General features: G+C 43.5%; 1 protein-coding gene across 1 annotated transcript; it reads left to right on the forward strand.

The window, feature by feature from the left end:
- The first annotated feature begins 17,003 nt into the window (after positions 1–17,003).
- Positions 17,004–17,684, forward strand: LOC126152314 (craniofacial development protein 2-like). Its single transcript, XM_049915999.1, has one exon. It carries the CDS (start codon positions 17,004–17,006, stop codon positions 17,682–17,684), a length of 681 nt encoding a protein of 226 aa, XP_049771956.1.
- The last annotated feature ends 746 nt before the right edge of the window (positions 17,685–18,430 follow it).

Consider the following 18,430-nt stretch of genomic DNA (forward strand, 5'->3'; position numbering starts at 1 on the left):
TTCCAACGTGCGTTCACCGCGATGTCGCCAAACACGGATGTGACCATCATGATGCTGTAAACAGAACCTGGATTCATCCGAAAAAAATGACGTTTTGCCATTCGTGCACCCAGGTTCGTCGTTGAGTACACCATCGCAGGTGCTCCTGTCTGTGATGCAGCGTCAGGAGTAACCGCAGCCACTGTCTCAGAGCTGATAGTTCACGCTGCTGCAAACGTCATCGAACTGTTCGTGCAGATGGTTGTTGTCTTGCAAACGTCCCCATCTGTTGACTCAGGGATCGAGACGTGGCTGCACGATCCGTTACAGCCATGCGGATAAGATGCCTGTCATCTCGACTGCTAGTGATGCGAGACCGTTGGGATCCAGCACGGCGTTCCGTATTACCCTCCTGAACCCACCGATTCCATGTTGTGCTAACAGTCATTGGATATCGACCAACGCGGGCAGCAATGTCGCGATACGATAAACCGCAATGGCGATAGGCTACAATTCGACCTTTATCAAAGTCGGAATCGTGATGGTACGCAAGGCAACGCCGGTCAGCTGCTGTTCGTGTATAAGAAATCAGTTGGAAACTTTCCTCATGTCAGCACGTTGTAGGTATTGCCACCAGCGCCAACCTTGTATGGATGCTCTGAAAAGCTAATCAGTTGCATATCACAGGATCTTCTTCCTGTCGGTTAAATTTCGCATCTCTAGCACGTCGTCTTCGTGGTGTAGCAATTTTAATGGCCAGTAGTGTACACTGGTATGTTCTCTAGAATTGTTGTCGACCCGTGGGTTCAAAGTCAACATCGATATCGCGGTGCAACACCACCCACCGGTAAAATGTGCCTGCGGCTCTTGTTGTCGCTATAACACGAGGGTAATGGATCAGTGTGACTTGAACAGACGTTCAGGACGCCTCGCAGACGTATGCGTCAACAGTACCGTCAAATCAATGAGTTTGAAGGAGGGCACATTATTGGCATGAGAGAATGTGATGCATCCATCCGGGACACTGCTGCTCGTGTGGGACGAAGTGTTGCGGCAGTGCAACGGGTGTTTGCAGAATGTTTCACGCGAGGCCGTAGAACACAAAGGGATGGGTCAGGTTGCACCACCCAGACCATCCCCCGAGAAGCTCGACACCTCATCCGAATGGCACTGCAGGACAGAGCTGCGTCCTTCTCGGCTCTGGCGCAACAGTGGAACAGCCGAACACATTGTACACTATCAGGGGTGACAGTCCGTCTCCGTTTATTGCGGCATGGATTACGTGCGCATCGTCTACTTCTTCGCCCGACGAATGTGCAGAAACATGCTAGACGGAAATGGTGAATGGAGCTACGCCACTGGGGACCGGAATAGCATGAGATCGCGTTTTGGGAGGAATCCAGATTCTGTTTGTTTGAAAATGATGGTGGCATTTTGGTTCGCCGCAGAGGGTTGGGTTGGGTTGTTTGGGGGAGGGGACCAGACAGAGAGGTCACCGACCTCATCGGATTAGGGAAGGACGGGGAAGGAAGTCGGCCGCGCCCTGTCAAAGGAACCATCCCAGCACTTGCCTGGAGCGAATTAGGGGAATCACGGAAAACCTAACTCAGGATGGCCGGACGCGGGATTGAACCGTCGTCCTCTCGATTGCGAGTCCAGTGTGCTAACCACTGCGCCACCTCGCTGGGTTTAGCAGCAGACAGAGGGAGTGGCATCATAGCGGCTCCATTCGCACAAGACATACAGTTCCAACTCAAGGCTTTATGGTATGTGGTGCTATTGGGTATAAACAAAAACCGTAGTTGGAGCGTGTCTTTGGCACTGTGACCAGTATGACCTATGTGAATGAAATCCTGCGACCCATAGCCATAGACTTTCTGCACAACATCCCAGATGCCTTTTTTCACCAATACAGTGCACGACCACATATTGCTGCATGAACACGCGCCTTCTTGGTGTCATAGGTTGTCAACCTTCTGCCCTGGCCCGCCAGATCAGCAGACTTGTAGCCAATCGAAAATGTGTGGCCGGTCGCTGTGGTCGAGCGATTCTAGGCGCTTCAGTCCGGAACTGCGCTGCTGCTACGGTCGTAGGTTCGAATCCTGCCTCGGGCATGGATGTGTGTGATGTCCTTATGTTATTAGATTTAAGTTGTTCTAAGTCTAGGGGACTGATGACCTCATATGTTAAGTCACATAGTGCTCGAAGTGATTTTTTTGAAAATGTATGGGACATCGTGAAACGACAGGTGGAATAGGATACATGCTGAATCGTGATGACAGAAATGCTAATCATTTCTGCAAAACATACTAACGTACATGTCCTGTGGATATGAACGTCCTATCGCTAGTCGTTCAACGTGTTTTTATTTCCTGAAGGTGAGTGTATATTATAGACATTGAAATGTTAGCACTAAAATGATACTGGTATTTTTTGTGCGCTTTGCTAATGCCGGGTTAAAGTACTGTCATTATGTTAAATTCTGCTGTAATAGTCTTAGAAAATGTTGTGAGGATCTGTTATCTGTGATGTGCTTTGTAAATTTGTCATGAAGGGGGGGGGGGGACTGCGTATGTAATTTGTATTCATTTACTTTTTGTTGCTTCTACTTTTTCAAGCTTCTATGGAAACTGTACTTTCTAACACGTATTATGTCACTGTTCATTAGATATTTACCTATTCTGCCCTCTTGTTTTATGTGCTCTGCTTTAGACAGAGCCATATTTCCATAGTTGTATACTTGAAAGCGAAAACACACGAAAACAAAAAGTGAGCTTCACCCACGAGATGACAATCACATTATTGTTTGCAGCATTCATCCAAGTAATATAAGTTCAGAAGATCGTATTTTTAGCAGCGTTCTGATGTTTAGATTAGATTAGATTTACTTTCATTCCAACTGATCCGTAGGGAGGAGGTCCTCCAGGATGTAGAACATGTCAGAAAAACAATAGTACATGACAAATATTTACAAATGAAACAAGTAAGCTAATGTACCTTCCACAGGTCCCAACTGGAATGATCATTTTTTTTAATGAACACCATATGAAAGAATCATTTTACAAACACTCATTTACTAAGATCACATTAATGCACTGAATTTAAAATTTAAAAAAAATGTTTTTTATTTATAAGGTAATAAGCATATAATAGAACTACTACAATACTTATTTACAATGAACACATTACTGCACCGAAATGGTGCATAACTTAGATTGTACTTTACACACACACACACACACACACACACCATTTTTATATGCCCTATGTCTGATTCAATTCGCATTGCATATAGAGATTTGTTAAGACGCTTCAGCAGTTCTGTGGTGTGCTCCTCCCAGTTAAGTTTATTATCAAGCTGTAATCCCAAGAATTTAACACTGTCCACTTCTTCTGATTGTCATCGTATATTAGGCATATCCTCTTGGGGGGGGGGGGACCCCTTATAAGTTCTGAACTGCATGTAGTGTGTTTTTTCAAAGTTTAGTGACAAAGAATTGGCTAGGAACCAGTGATTAATGTCCTCAAATATTTTAGTAGCTGATCTTTCTAAGACTACATTTGATTTGCTATTTATTGCAATGTTTGTGTCATCGGAAAACAAAACAAGCTTGGCATCTGGCAATGTTACTGATGAAAGGTGATCCATATACACAAGAAAAAGTAAGGGCCATAAGATTGAAGCTTGTAGGATCCCACATGTAATTACTTCCCAGTTGGATGATACCTGATAACTTAATACATGACTCTTTCCTAATAACACTCTTTGTTTCCTGCTAGAGATACAAGAGTTGAACCATTTTGCAGAATTTCCTGGTACACCATAATATTCTAATTTACTTAAAAGGATATTGTGATTTACACAGTCAAATACCTTTTACAAAACACAAAATATACCAGATGCCTGCAGATTTTTGTCTTGTGAATGAAGTACATTTTCACTGTAAGCGTAGATAACCTTCTCAATATCAGAACCCTTTAGAAATCCGGATTCCGACTTTGACAGTTTGTTATTTGTGATAAAATGCTTATAAAGCTGATTGTACATCACCTTTTCTAAAAATTTTGAGAATGCTGGCAAAAGTGAAATGGGATGGAAATTTGATGCTATTTCTTTATCTCCCTTCTTAAACAGTGGCTTAACTTCGGCATATTTCAACCATTCAGGAAATATTCCAGTGATGAACGACTGGTTACACAGATAGCTTAATATGTTACTTAACTCAGAATCACGTTCCTTAATTAACTTCGTTGATATTTCATCATACGCACTAGATGTATTTGCTTTTAAAGATTTTGTGATGAACATTACTTCTTCTTGGGTAGTAAGTGTCGAATTCATATTATGGAGGTTACTTGAAATGTCTGGACTGAGGTATTCCATAGCAGCATCTACAAGACCTGATAACCCCATTATTCAGTAACAGTGGTAATGGTAATATGTTAAAAAGTTCTGCAATACTATACACATATGTCATCAATGTATCATTTACTTTTAATGCTGTTTATCCCTCTTCGTGTCTGGTTCTACCTGTCTCCTCCTTCACTATATCCCATTGTTGTTGTTGTGGTCTTCAATCCTGAGACTGGTTTGATGCAGCTCTCCATGCTACTCTATCCTGTGGAAGCTTCTTCATCTCCAAGTACCTACTGCAGCCTACATCCTTCTGTATCTGTTTGGTGTATTCATCTCTTGGTCTCCCTCTGCCCTCCAAAACTAAATTGGTGATCTCTTGATGCCTCAGAACATGTCCTACCAACTGATCCCTTCTTCTAGTCAAGTTGTGCCACAAACTTCTCTTCTCCCCAATTATATTCAGTACCTCCTCATTAGTTATGTGATCTACCCATCTAATCTTCAGCATTCTTCTGTAGCACCACATTTCGAAATCTTTTATTCTCTTCTTGTCCAAACTATTTATCGTCTATCTTTCACTTCCATACATGGCTACACTCCATACAAATACTTTCAGAAACGACTTCCTAACACTTAAATCTATACTCGATGTTAACAAATTTTTCTCCGTCAGAAATGCTTTCCTTGCCATTGCCAATCGACATTTTATATCCTCTCTACTTCGACCATCATCAGTTATTTCGCTCCCCAAATAGCAAAACTCCTTTACTACTTTAAGTGTCTCATTTCCTAATCTAATCCCCTCAGCATCACCCGGCTTAACTCGACTACATTCCATTATCCTCGTTTTGCTTTTGTTGATGTTCATCTTATATCTTCCTTTCAAGACACTGTCCATTCCGTTCAGCTGCTCTTCCAAGTCCTCTGCTGTCTCTGACAGAATTACAATGTCATCGGCGAACCTCAAAGTTTTTATTTCTTCTCCATGGATTTTAATACCTACTCCGAATTTTTCTTTTGATTCCTTCACTGCTTGATCAATATTGAGATTGAATAACATCAGGGAGAGGCTACAACCCTGTCTCACTTCGTTCCCAACCACTGCTTCCCTTTCATGCCCCTCAACTTTTATAACTGCCATTTGGTGTCTATACAAATTGTAAATAGCCTTTCGCTCCCTATATTTTACCCCTGCCACCTTCAGAATTTGAAAGAGAGTATTCCAGTCAACATTGTCAAAAGCTTTCTGTAAGTCTACTGATGCTAGAAACGTAGGTTCACCTTTCCTTCAACTAGCTTGTAAGATAAGTCGTAGGGTCTGTATTGCCTCACGTGTTCCGATATTTCTACGGAATCCAAACTGATCTTCCCAGAGGTCGGCTTCTACTAGTTTTTCCATATTGTCCTTATTTTGTTCTCTGATATGACTATCTTTTCCTTGTAATATATTTGCTTTGATGTCCGTATTACAGACACAATTTTTCACACCTTTCTCCTAAAATATTTCACAAAAGTTTAATACTATTTTTAAGATGAGATTCTGCATTTACTTCCAACGTTAAATTTCTCCATCGGGAAAGTTCGAATCTTTGGGAAGTGTGAGTTCTGTTTGGAAGCAGAAAATCGAAATGTGCAGTTAGAAATAAATACCTTGAACGTGTACTGCAGGTAAACTGAGATACAGATGCTGTTGAGCAGGTCTTCATAACGGTACGTGCGTCTGAACTGCATTACGACTTTCGTAATGCTATACTGCGGTTAGAGCTAACGACTTCTCGTGTTACGAAAAGACTCGTAAGTTAAGACCAGCCGTGGCGTAACGGTTCGCGTTTCATTCCCCAAGGGCCACGAAGTTTCTCGTGTCACCTAAATAAAAATACGGGAAATGTTTCTGAAGTAATGGAAGAAGCGTAGCACAAACGCAAAAGAATTTAACTTTTCACTGTTCACCATCGTCTGTACTTCTGGCGAGATTGGTTGGTATGACTTACTGCAACAAAGTTACTCCTAACAGTGTACATTCTCTCTCTCCCCAAGGATGGCTGCGAAACTTGTCGTAGTTCACATTGTTGTCTTATCATGTATCAAAAAAAGAGCTATGAATAAATGATGAAAAATATTAAAAGTAATTACTACAAACAGGAACATAATTAAATAATTCAAATTATGTTTATTTTGAACTTCGCATTTTCTGTCTTAATAAATGCAAAAACAATTCAAAATACACAATATATTTCTTTTTGAAATCGCCTGAATCAGTTGGTTGTCATTTATGGCCGTATTTTCCTGCTTGTGCGGATGGCACGCTTCTTGTTGAACAGTCACAGTTCAGCGGTTAAAATTCTGTTTCGTATCATTATTCGTGTGGCATACATCGGATACTCGATGCAAATGACAAGTGGTCAATTTCTGCTTCCCAGGAAAGATGATTTTCTAAAATGTATATAGTAGTCAGTTTATTTTCCTGGATCCATTTACCTTTTGACGTCAAAATATTACGATAAATATTCACATGAAAACGGTGCACCCAAGCAAAGTAATTCTTATTACATACTGTCAATTTTTGTTACTTACTGTCAGTATTGATGGACTCGACGTCAGAAATTACTTAATTGGAAGCCTCAATTCATTTGCATATCTAGATTCAATGAGAAAAATACGAACCTTTTTACGAATGCTTTTTTTCAAAGTAGTTGTTTTTAATAGTTACGTTACAAACCTCATCTATCTTGCCATTTATCGGAATATTTTCAGGGCTGTTGTTTAGAATACAGTAGTATTTTGTGTAGACTCACTTAAAAAGACAATCACAGATTGTTCATTATGAGATAATGTTATTCAAATGATAGATAAGGAATTAGTTTTAACTTAAATCAATCACAACGACGGATACTAGTGTCTTATTTTGTTAGAAGTGCTTATCATTTATTTGATCCCAAACCGGATTTTATCATCTTAGGCCATTGCCAGAGGCAAATGAATGCTGTAACTACAGGTAAAATGACGTGGGACTTACGTAGATGTTAATAGTACCGATACAGAAGATAAATAAAACAAAGAGTAATACAGTGTTTTCAGAGGAAAGTATTAGTTTTTATGTAGAGAAATTGTTACGTTTAACAAAATATGAACAATACAGTTGATTTTACTGCTGTAATTTAATATTTGCGTGAGTGATGAGTAATTTAATAAAGGGAAAACTAAACTGGCGTTACGTGTCACAGGTATATTAATTTCAAGTCTGTCCAGTAGTGTCATAATCCTACTTTTTTAACAGTCAACAAAACTTCAAAATTTATATTGCACGGGTGATTTTTTGTTAAAAATAGTTCTGCAAAAAAAAAAAAAAAAAAAAAAAGAAAGAAACTAATCTGACTTTCCTAGTCTGCAACTTCTCTCTTATTCCGACAAAATGAAATAAAATAATCGTGTGGCATTATTGGTCGGGAGGCCCCGTCCGGAGAAGCTCGGCCAACGGGTCTTACTTCAGGTGACGCCATATTGGGTGACTTGCGCATCAGTGATGATGAGATGATGATGATGAGGATGAGCACAACACAACACCCAGTTCACGGGCAGATTGCCACAGCTCTACCTCATTTAACAACAGATGGTTTTCTATAGTGCTGTACACACCATTCTGTGCCATAGATGTCATTGTGCCTTTACTACTAGTAGTAGTTTACTACTGAATAATAATTAATGTGTTGTTGTTGTTGCTGCTGCTGCTGCTGCTGCTGTTGATGATGTAACTACCGTATCCTGTGGAAGCGTCTTCATCTCCGAATAATTACTGCTACCTACGAGGTGCGTGAGAATAGTAATGAGACTGACAGCACTGCGAGCGATCTGGCAACGCCATGTTGTTCTACTTACATAGATTTGTGTGTGCATCCGTAACATATGCTCACTCCTAATTTCGGCTCCCTACAGCCATCACGTGATTTTTGAGAACGTCATCACTGAAGTTGTGTTTTTGTTGTGAACGGAATCACAGAATTTAGGGCAACGTTATGCCACCAATTTTTGTATTAAACTTTGCAGATCCTCGATTGTGACCTTTTGAAAGTTGGAACAGGCCAATAGGGACCATTCCTTATCAAGAGTACAAGTTTTTCACTGGCACAAATGATTTTTGGAAGGCCAAGAACGCGTTGAAGATGAATCTATTCCAGGCAGGTCTTGAACTTCAAAAACTGACGAAAAGATCCAACGCGTGCGAGCACTTGTGAATTTATTCCTCCAGGAAGATCTCCATGGAAGGTTCAGGAAAAGAGTGATTCGGATGAGACCGTACATTGCAGACTAGTGGATGCTGCATCGTGACAACGCTCCACCACACCCGACCACTTCCATCATAGAATTTTGTACCTCAAAAGTTAGCCCTGATTTTCCATAGCCCTCACCCTCCCCTATTCACCTGATCTGAGTCCTTGTAACTTTTTCTTTTCCTTACATTGAAAAACATCGTAACAGGACATCCTTTTGGGACTAAGTAGACCATTCAAGATAATGTGACCGGCAAGTTAAAGGCCCTACCAGTTGAAGGCTTTCAACGCTGCTACCGAGACTGGGAATGAATACTCCATCGGTGTATAGATGCCGGCGGGAACTACTTTGAAAGCGACAATATTGTTGTTTGAAAAAAAAAAAAGCTTCGTTAGGTAAAAAATCAGTCTCATTACTTTTCTCTCGTGCCTCGTACCTCTATTTCAACTTGCTTTATGTAGTCAACTCTTGGTCGTCCGCTACAATTTTTATACCATATACTTCCCTCCCTTACCTAACATGCCTCATGTCGTATCCTGTCAGCCGATACCTATTTTTTGTTAAGTTATGTCCTATACTTATTTTTTCCTCCAACTCTGTTCGGTACTTTCTCGTTAGGCAGTCTGTGTACCCATCTAATTTTTAGAATTCTTCTACAGTACCACATTTCAAAAGCTTCTATTCTCTTATATGTGACTGCTTATAGTGACAGGTAGCGTTCTCTGAGAAACCTTTTCATAGTTTTGAAAAAATATCGCAGTCAACTAACATTCATACGTCTTTAAATTCTGTTCTCTTCCGTTCTTAACTGCTTACCATTGACCTTTTACTTCCGTACAGGGCTACTTTCCCGACAAATACCAACTCCTAACATTCAGGTTTATCTTAGGTATTAACAAACATTTTTTTCTCAGTGTAAAACAATGCTACGAATGCGAAACGTTACGTATGTGTTGTTTGAAGTCTACTGAGTGAGCGCGCAAAGTTTCCGTCACTTCCGACAGATAGCGTAGCTGCAGGAAAATTTCAAAATGGCGTCTGTAGGTGATGTACGTTACGAGCAACGTGCCGTCATTGAATTTCTCATTGCAAAGAAAGAAACTGCGGGGAACAATCACAAACGCTTGTGCGAAATCTAAGGAGCATCTGCTGTGTAGATTAGTACAGTTAGTCGCTGGGCACGGAGGGTGTGGTCATCAGAAGGCGGTTTGGCCGAGCTCCACGATTTGGAGCGGTGGGGGACACCATCCACGGCTGTCACACCTGACACGCTGCAGCGAGCTGATGTTGTCATTCGCCATTGAAGGATGCCATTCCTAGAAGACATTTTGAGGGCGATGATGAGGTGATTCACACAGTAAAGCACTGCCTTCGTCACCAGGACAAGGATTGGTACCGACAGGGCATATATGCCCTGTTTCGCGCTAGAGGAAGGCCATAGATCGGGATGGAGATTACGTGGAAAAATAGGGTATCTAGATCTTCATTATGTTCAATAAAGAATCCGGAAAAAAATTCGGTGCATTACTTTCTCGGCAACCCTCATATAGCACGAAATAGCCCTGGTGTGTGGTGAAATATAGTTTCTTTGTGAAGTACATGGATTACAGTTTAAGCCTCGGGTTTGGTCAAGCATATGTCGATGTTGGTGGTTTCTGTGGGGAAACGACTGAATGCCTCTGCAAAATTATATCATTGTACGACACATTGTTCAATAGATGTGACTTCTAAAACATTAATATGCGTGTAAAACTGTCATTTGGTTAAAACGGCGCTCAAATTACCCGGAATAACTCATCCAGTAGGAGAGGAGATACTGGCAGAAGTAAAGCTGTGAGTACCGGGCGTGAGTCGTGCTTCGGTAGCTCAGATGGTAGAGCACTTGCCCGCGAAAGGCAAAGGTCCCGAGTTCGAGTCTCAATCGGGCACACAGTTTTAATCTGCCAGGAAGTTTCAACTCATCCAGTGTTTGATAATGAGAGCACTTAGCAACTTACAACAAATTTTAAACATAATTTTAAACCTTTTCTAAAATTTTCTTGCTTACCTGCTTAACGTGAAGCATTTAACGCACTGGCAGGTTTTTAATCAGAGGTTCGAAACTGTTTTGTATATGGGAGTTTTATTGTTTAAAGAATTGTTGGTGAAGGGCTAAAACAACTAGACTACCGACTTTTCGACCATCTACGCAGCGGTTCTCTTCAGGGCGACAAAGTTGGTCGCCCTGATGATGATAGCTGCCAAGACGAGCGCAACCTCAGTATTTTAGTTGTTTTAATGTTTCATAATGAAGTGGCAGGTTAGGCACCCCGAAGAGAGTCGCTGCAAATGCAGCCGGAACGTCGGTATGTTAGATATTTTAGAGTTTCATAATGAAGCGACCAAATATCCAAAACCATTTCATTCAACTTCGTTTATTGCTAGTATTTTTGTGGGTTCATATTTCTTGAGACAGTGGCTCTTAAGTAAACTGGAAATACACTAATGGCCATTACAATTGCTACACCACGAAGATGACGTTCTACAGACTCGAAATTTAACCGACAGGAAGACGATGCTGTGATATGCAACTAATTAGCTTTTCAGAGCATTCCCACAAGGTTAGCGCCGGTAGCGACTCCTACAACGTGCTGACATGAGGAAAGTTTCCAACCGATTGCTCATACACAAACAGCAGTTGACCGGCGTTGCTTGGTGAAACGTTGTTGTGATACCTCGCGTAAGGAGGAGAAATGCGTACCATCAGGTTTCCGACTTTGATAAAGGTCGGATTGTAGCCTATCGCCAACATTGGTCGAGATCCAATGGCTGTTATCAGAATATGGAATCGGTGGGTTCAGGAGGATAACACGGAACGCCGTGCTGGATCCCAACGCCCTCCTCTCACTAGCAGTCGAGGTGACAGGCATCTTTCCGCATGGCTGTAACGGATCGTGCAGCCACGTCTCGATCCCGGAGCCAACAGATGGGGACGTTTGCAAGACAACAACCATCTGCACGAACAGTTCGACGACGTTTGCAGCAGCATGGACTATCAGCTCGGAGACCATGGTGGCGGTTACCCTTGACGCTGCATCACAGACTGGAGCGCCTGCGATGGTGTACTCAACGACGAACCTGGGTGCACGAATGGCAAAACGTCATTTTTTCGGCTGAATCTAGGTTCTGTTTACAGCATAGTGATGGTAGCATCCGTGTTTTGCGACATCGTGGTGAACGCACATTGGAAGCGTGTATTCGTCATCGCCATACTGGCGTATCACCCGGCGTGATGGTATGGGGTGCCATTGGTTACACGTCTCACTCACCTCTTGTTCGCATTGATGGCACTTTGAACTTTGACGTTACATTTCAGATGTGTTACGACCCGTAGCTGTACCCTTCATTCGATCCCTGCAAAACCCTATATTTCAGCAGGATAATGCACGACCGCATGTTGCAAGTCCTGTACGGGCCTTTCTGGATACAGAAAATGTTCGACTGCTTCCCTGGCCAGCACATTCTCCAGATCTCTCACCAATTGAAAACGTCTGGTCAATGGTGGCCGAGCAACTGGCTCGTACAATACGCCAGTCACTGCTCTCGATGTACTGTGGTATCGTGTTGAAGCTGCATGGGCAGCTGTACCTGTACCCGCCATCGAAGCTCAATGCCCAGGCGTATCAAGGCCGTTATTACGACCAGAGTTGGTTGTTCTGGGTACTGATTTCTCGGGACCTATGCACCCAAATTGCGTGAAAATATAATCACATGTCAGTTCTAGTATAATATATTTGTCCAATGAATATCCGTTTATCATCTGCATTTCTTCTTGGTGTAGCAATTTTAATGGCCAGTAGTGTATATAACTTCGGATAACACAATTTGAGTAACTGCGCTGAAATTGTGGACAAAAAGTAATGCGTCTTTAATTATCCGAGCGACGGTTACAGCTCTAAACATAAGCAGGTGAAATTTAAACGCATTTTATAGGCCCCTGTTCATTTTCACATCTGGATTCATTCCAAGGTAAAACACATGAAAAAGTAATACGGAAGTAAGTAGGTGTGTACTATATATGTCTGCGCTCGACCTGAACCCCAGAAAAGTCGTTAAAACCGCTTGCCGGAATTGCTGTTTCCGCAACTCGCGCTTTTGCAGGTCGTTCGCGCCCGTTAGGGTTACTGGCACAGGTCCTCTCCCCTCTCTATCCACCACGGTTGCCCCCTCCACCAGCGACTACCCCCTCCTCATCCCGACGAGCATGCGGCAGCCCCCTATCGCCCGCTTCCCGCCTTGCACTCTTTCGCATCACGTTTCTGCCTCATCTAACCGCCCTATCGATCGCTTGTTTTATTTGCCTCAAATCCGGTTTGCTCTGTCTGCCGGCCGCTCGTTCGCTAACAGACAAGTCCTCCGCACGCATTGCGCGGCTTTTAGAGTGCCGTTTCCGCTGTCTGCAACTAGCATTTTCCCCCCTCTCCATTTTTCCCCCACAGCCGTAAGTCCATAAGTTAAACGGCGGGATCGTAATCCGCCGAGTGGGAGCTGCCTGGCGCTGTGCGCGCGCACGCTTGTTACAGCGAAATTAAGCCCCGCATTTGCGGCGACTGTTCCGCAGTACTTCGGACTTGTCGTCGGGCTTAAAACGGCAACTGTGTGGTCGATACCAGGCTCCGATAGCGAGGACTGCTCGGCAAGTTATCTCGGATTCGGAGCGCTGTGCCTTTCCCCTTTTCCTAATCCGGAACTCAAGAGGGAGTGTACTGTGGCCAGTTGAAGTACCGTGTAACGGAGAGCTTTTCACGATAGCTGTAACGTTCCTTCTCGTCCGTCCTCGAGATTTCTCAGCGTCTGGCGAAGACCCACTTACGACCGCGGCCAGCATCGTCGTACTCATAGTGTAGTGCGGTGCGCGAGACAAATTACGCGACATATTGCTCCGTAGGCTTCCTCTGAAACGTTTAGGGAGGGTTCGAATTATTTCCACACACTGATAGACATAAACAGGGTGAGGAAAATGAAACTGGCCCGTAAATTACACCCTAAGACAAAAAGAAACGCGCTACGAAGGCAAGCAAATGATTACAATTTCAGAAAAACTGGATTAGTTATTCGAGAGGAAGAGTTTTACAAATTAAACAGGTCAGTGACGCGTTGGTCGACCTTGGCCCTCATGCACGGAGTTGTTCGACTTGACATTGATTGATGAAATCCTGAAGGACATCGTGCCAAAAAGTGTTCAATGATCGCGTTAGTTCGCCAAAATCGGGAGATGGTTGGCAGGCCCCGCCCATTATACTGCAAACGTTGTCAGTTTGTGAGAGATCTGGCGACTTTGCTGTCCAAGGTAGGCTGCGGCAGGAACGAAGACAAGCAGCGGAAACTCTCGCCGTGTGTGGGCGGGCATTATCGTGCGGAAATGTAAGCGCAAATTGCTTACAATGAAGGGCAACAAAACTGATCGTAGAATGTTGTCGACGTACTACTGTGCGGTATACGGCAAAAAAGGAAGAATGTATTGTTTGTTGGTGTTAATAAGGATCGTCCTCCTTTACCTCCTCTGCATTGCTGCAGATGACGTGTCACTGAGCACATTTGTTCTGTGCATGCAGTACACGTGAGGCGCCTAGTTGTTTCCACTGCACTGTGTGGAATACGAAAGTTCTGTTATTGTTCACTAACCTACTGTCTTCAAATTGATGTCCCCAGCGCAGAAAACAACACGCCGGTCGTAGGTTCTGTATCTTGAGGTTGAAACTGACTTTTAGCGAGGTTCTGTTCTGAAATAATGTATCACTTCTTTGGGATGCCACTCGCATATTTTAATATAGCCACACGAGAAGACTACATGACCTTAATACAACACCTTCTGGTACAGAAAAGTACATGATCAAACACAATGTTTACGAAAATGTATCTTTACACTATTTGTGCCACGTGTCTGTGCCTCATGACTACCGGAGTGAATCTTTTAATACTGAATACTGGCAAACACATCCTGCCACAGACAACATGACTGTACATCTCGACTGCCTAATCCAGAGTGACGAACGGGAACTTAAATGAAAATTGGAAGCACATCCTACGACAGACAACATGTCTGTTCTTCTCGACTGCCTAATCCAGAGTGACGATCAGCGCGAAACATTTCGCGCTCCATACCAGAAAAGGCGTGACCCGAACGCTTCCCAAGTGCTTCGTCTTAAATTTCGTCAGTCTTTTGTCTCTGATTTAAACTGTTTTTAATAATTCTAAAACGACTGATCGATAGTCAGCTGTTGAGAGATATTTATATTAAAAAGTGAAGTCATTCCAATGAGTAGCTTAACTAATAATGGTCGTACTTTAACGTTTTGGAGCCCTTGCTCCGAACACAGCAGCCAATCACAGAGCAGTACCATTATGCAGGCGGTCTTTCTCAAAGGTACCTCACACCATGTATACTTCTTGCATCTCCGCTGCTCTGGGAACAGCTTCTTGGAGCCTAATATGATGGCTGACTAAGCCAGAAATATTACAGGTACAGGTACCCGCCAGGGTAGCCAAGAGCGCTAATGCTTTACTTCCTGGACTCGGGTAGGCGCGCCGGCCCCGGATCGAATCTGCCCGGCGGATTAACGACGAGGGCCGATATGCTGGCCAGCCTGGATGAGGTGTTTAGGCGGTTTTCCACATCCCACTAGGTGAATACCGGGCTGGTCCCCACGTTCCGGCCGGTTGGAGTGGCCGTGCGGTTCTAGGCGCTACAGTCTGGAGCCGAGCGACCGCTACGGTCGCAGGTTCGAATCCTGCCTCGGGCATGGATGTGTGTGATGTCCTTAGGTTAGTTAGGTTTAATTAGTTCTAAGTTCTAGGCGACTGATGACTTCAGAAGTTCAGTCGCATAGTGCGCAGAGCCATTTGAACCAATCCACGTTCCGCCTCAGTTACATGTCTCACAGACATTTGAAACATGTTCGCACTATTCCATGGCTTACACTAGATGCCGACAGCTGGGATACACTAATTCCGTCCCAGGGGGTTCGGGGTAGCGGCAGGAAGGGCATCTGGCCACCCTCTGCAACTAGCACTGCCAAATCAGTAGTAAAAAGGCCGACTCCGCGTTGCAGAGGGAATAAGGCCTCACGATAATGATGATGATGACTACTGTGCGGTAATGGTGCCGCAGATGGCAACAAAAGGGCTCCTGCAATGAAAAGAAATGGCACCCCAGACAATCATTCCTAGTCGTGGGGCCGAATGGTGGGTGGCAGTCATGTTGGTCTGTCACCGCTGTCTGGGCGTATTCAGACGCGTCTATGGCTTCGAATCTCATTGTTTGGTGTAGATTTATCGTCAGTGATGAGTCCCACTTCGAACTGAGCGCTGGTGACCAGCGGTACCCGGCAGGTAATCCGAGAATCGGGAGTGATGGACACAGATGCCATTTCTTTTCATAGAGGGAACCCTTCGATTGTCATCTGCGGTACTGTCACAGCACAGCGGTATGTCGACGGTATTGCTCCAAATGGCTCTGAGCACCATGGGACTCAACATCTGAGGTGATCAGTCCCCTAGAACTTACAACTACTTAACCCTAACTAACCTAAGGACATAACACACATCCACGCCCGAGACAGGATTCAAACCTGCGACAGTAGTGGTTGCGCGGTTCCAGACTGAAGCGCCTAGAACCGCTAGACCCCAACTGAGAACGTTTGGAGCATTATGGGCAGGGCCCACCAACCAGCTCGGGATTTTGAGGGGCTAACGCGCTAATTGAACAGAATTTGGCTCAATATCCATCAAAAACCCGTTCAGCAAGTCTGTCAATCAATGCCAAGCAGAACAACTCCTTGCATCAAAGGTGGACCAACACGTTACTGACTTTCTCAATTTGTGCAGCTCTTTCTCTTGAATAAATCACCTAATTTTTCACTAATTGTAATCACTTATTTGTCTATACATGTACAACAAACTTCCTGATTTTCATTCTCTTCGGATAATTCGTTCGTAGTGCGGCATTATTTTTATTTTCATTTTGTTTGTGTCCGAGACCGTATTTTCTGGGCCAGTGTTATTTTATAAGAACAGTGTTGCCAAAGTTGGAATATTATTAAACATCAGCTGCATAATTTATTGGTGACATACGAAAATTTATCCCAGACGGGGATTCGAACCCGGATTTCAAAAACCATTTTAACTATAATAAAAACCATGGTTCATGGTGTGGGTTCCTGTAGTCATGTCCTAGTTCATGAACCACGGGCAACGTATGAGTGGCCAAGTAATTGGTCCCGACAGTCGGGATACCAGTTACTTTGGAATAAGGCTGGGCATCTCGGACATATTCTTGAGTCGTGGTCACCTTTGTGCTCATACGGCAAAGACTACCAAATCCACCGGTTAGTCCCTCAACCGTTAGGGATAAATCCCAATGGGACTCGGGGCAAGTAAGGTTAGCAACCTGCTTCCCTGGTACTTTAAAAATGATGCTGGCAACAATCAGAGCAAAATGCCTCTGACCTTTGGAGGTGACGGAGTCCCACCTCTAACTGACAAACCAGGGACTCCTAAGATACGACTTGGCAAACAAATGGTAATGAGATGGGGAGCTGTTAATATCAATGGGGGCTACTCTGGGAAGAAGGTAGAGCTGGCAGAGGCTGCAAGTAAGATGGGGCTGGACGTTTTAGCTGTTAGTGACATTCGGGTAAGGGGTGAGAAAGAAGAGGAAGTGGGAAAATACAAGGTCTACCTGTCAGGAGTCAAAGCAGGAATAGCACAATGGGGTGTAGGGCTTTACATCAGCAAAGAAATGGGACCCAGCGTAGTTGCAATAAGGTATGTAAACGAACGACTGATTTGGATAGATTTGACAGTGTCTAGCAAGAAAATTAGGATTGTGTCAGTATATTTGCATTGTGAAGGGACAGATCGAGATAAGATGGATAGTTTTTATGAGGCACTCAGTGATGTAGTTGTTAGAGTAAAGGACAAGGACAGTGTTCTGCTCATGGGTGATTTTAACGCCAGGATTGGAAATCAAACAGAAGGGTATGAAAAGGTTATGGGTAAATTTGGAGAGGATATGGAGGCCAACAGGAACGGGAAATAACTCTTGGATTTCTGTGCCAGTATGGGCTTAGTAATCACAAACTCCTTTTTTAAACATAAGAACATTCACCGGTATACTTGGGAAGCCAGGGGAACCAGATCTGTCGTTGACTATATAATAACAGATCAGGAATTCAGGAAGGCTGTGAGGGACACACGTGTATTCAGGGGATTCTTTTATGACACTGATCATTATTTAATCTGCAGTGAAATTGGGATTGTGAGGCCGAAAGTGCAGGAGGTCACGTCCATATGTAGGAGGATAAGAGTGGAGAAACTTCAGGATAAGGAAATCAGGCACAAGTACATAACAGCGATCTCAGAAAGGTACCAGTTAGTTGAATGTAGTCAATTACAGTCATTGGAAAAGGAATGGACAAGGTACAGGGACACAGTACTAGAAGTGGCTAAAGAATGTCTTGGAACAGTAGTGTGTAAAAGTAGGATGAAGCAAACAGCTTGGTGGAATGACACAGTCAAGGCAGCCTGTAAAAGGAAAAAGAAGGCGTATCAAAAATGGCTACATACTAGAACTCAGGTACATAGAAAAAATTATGTGGAAGAAAGAAACAAAGCCAAACAGATAATTGCAGCATCCAAGAAGAAATCTTGGGAAGACTTTGGAAACAGGTTCGAGACTATGGGTCAAGCTGCTGGAAAACCATTATGGAGTGTAATTAGCAGTCTTCGAAAGGGAGGTAAGAAGGAAATGACAAGTATTTTGGACAGGTCAGAAAAACTGCTGGT

This window comes from Schistocerca cancellata, chromosome 2 (assembly GCF_023864275.1).
Source record: "Schistocerca cancellata isolate TAMUIC-IGC-003103 chromosome 2, iqSchCanc2.1, whole genome shotgun sequence".
Taxonomy (NCBI): Eukaryota; Metazoa; Arthropoda; class Insecta; order Orthoptera; family Acrididae; genus Schistocerca; species Schistocerca cancellata.

Excerpts from the sequence above, each read along its gene's own strand:
- LOC126152314 (XM_049915999.1), top strand. The coding sequence starts at position 17,004 with ATGGGACTCGGGGCAAGTAAGGTTAGCAACCTGCTTCCCTGGTACTTT.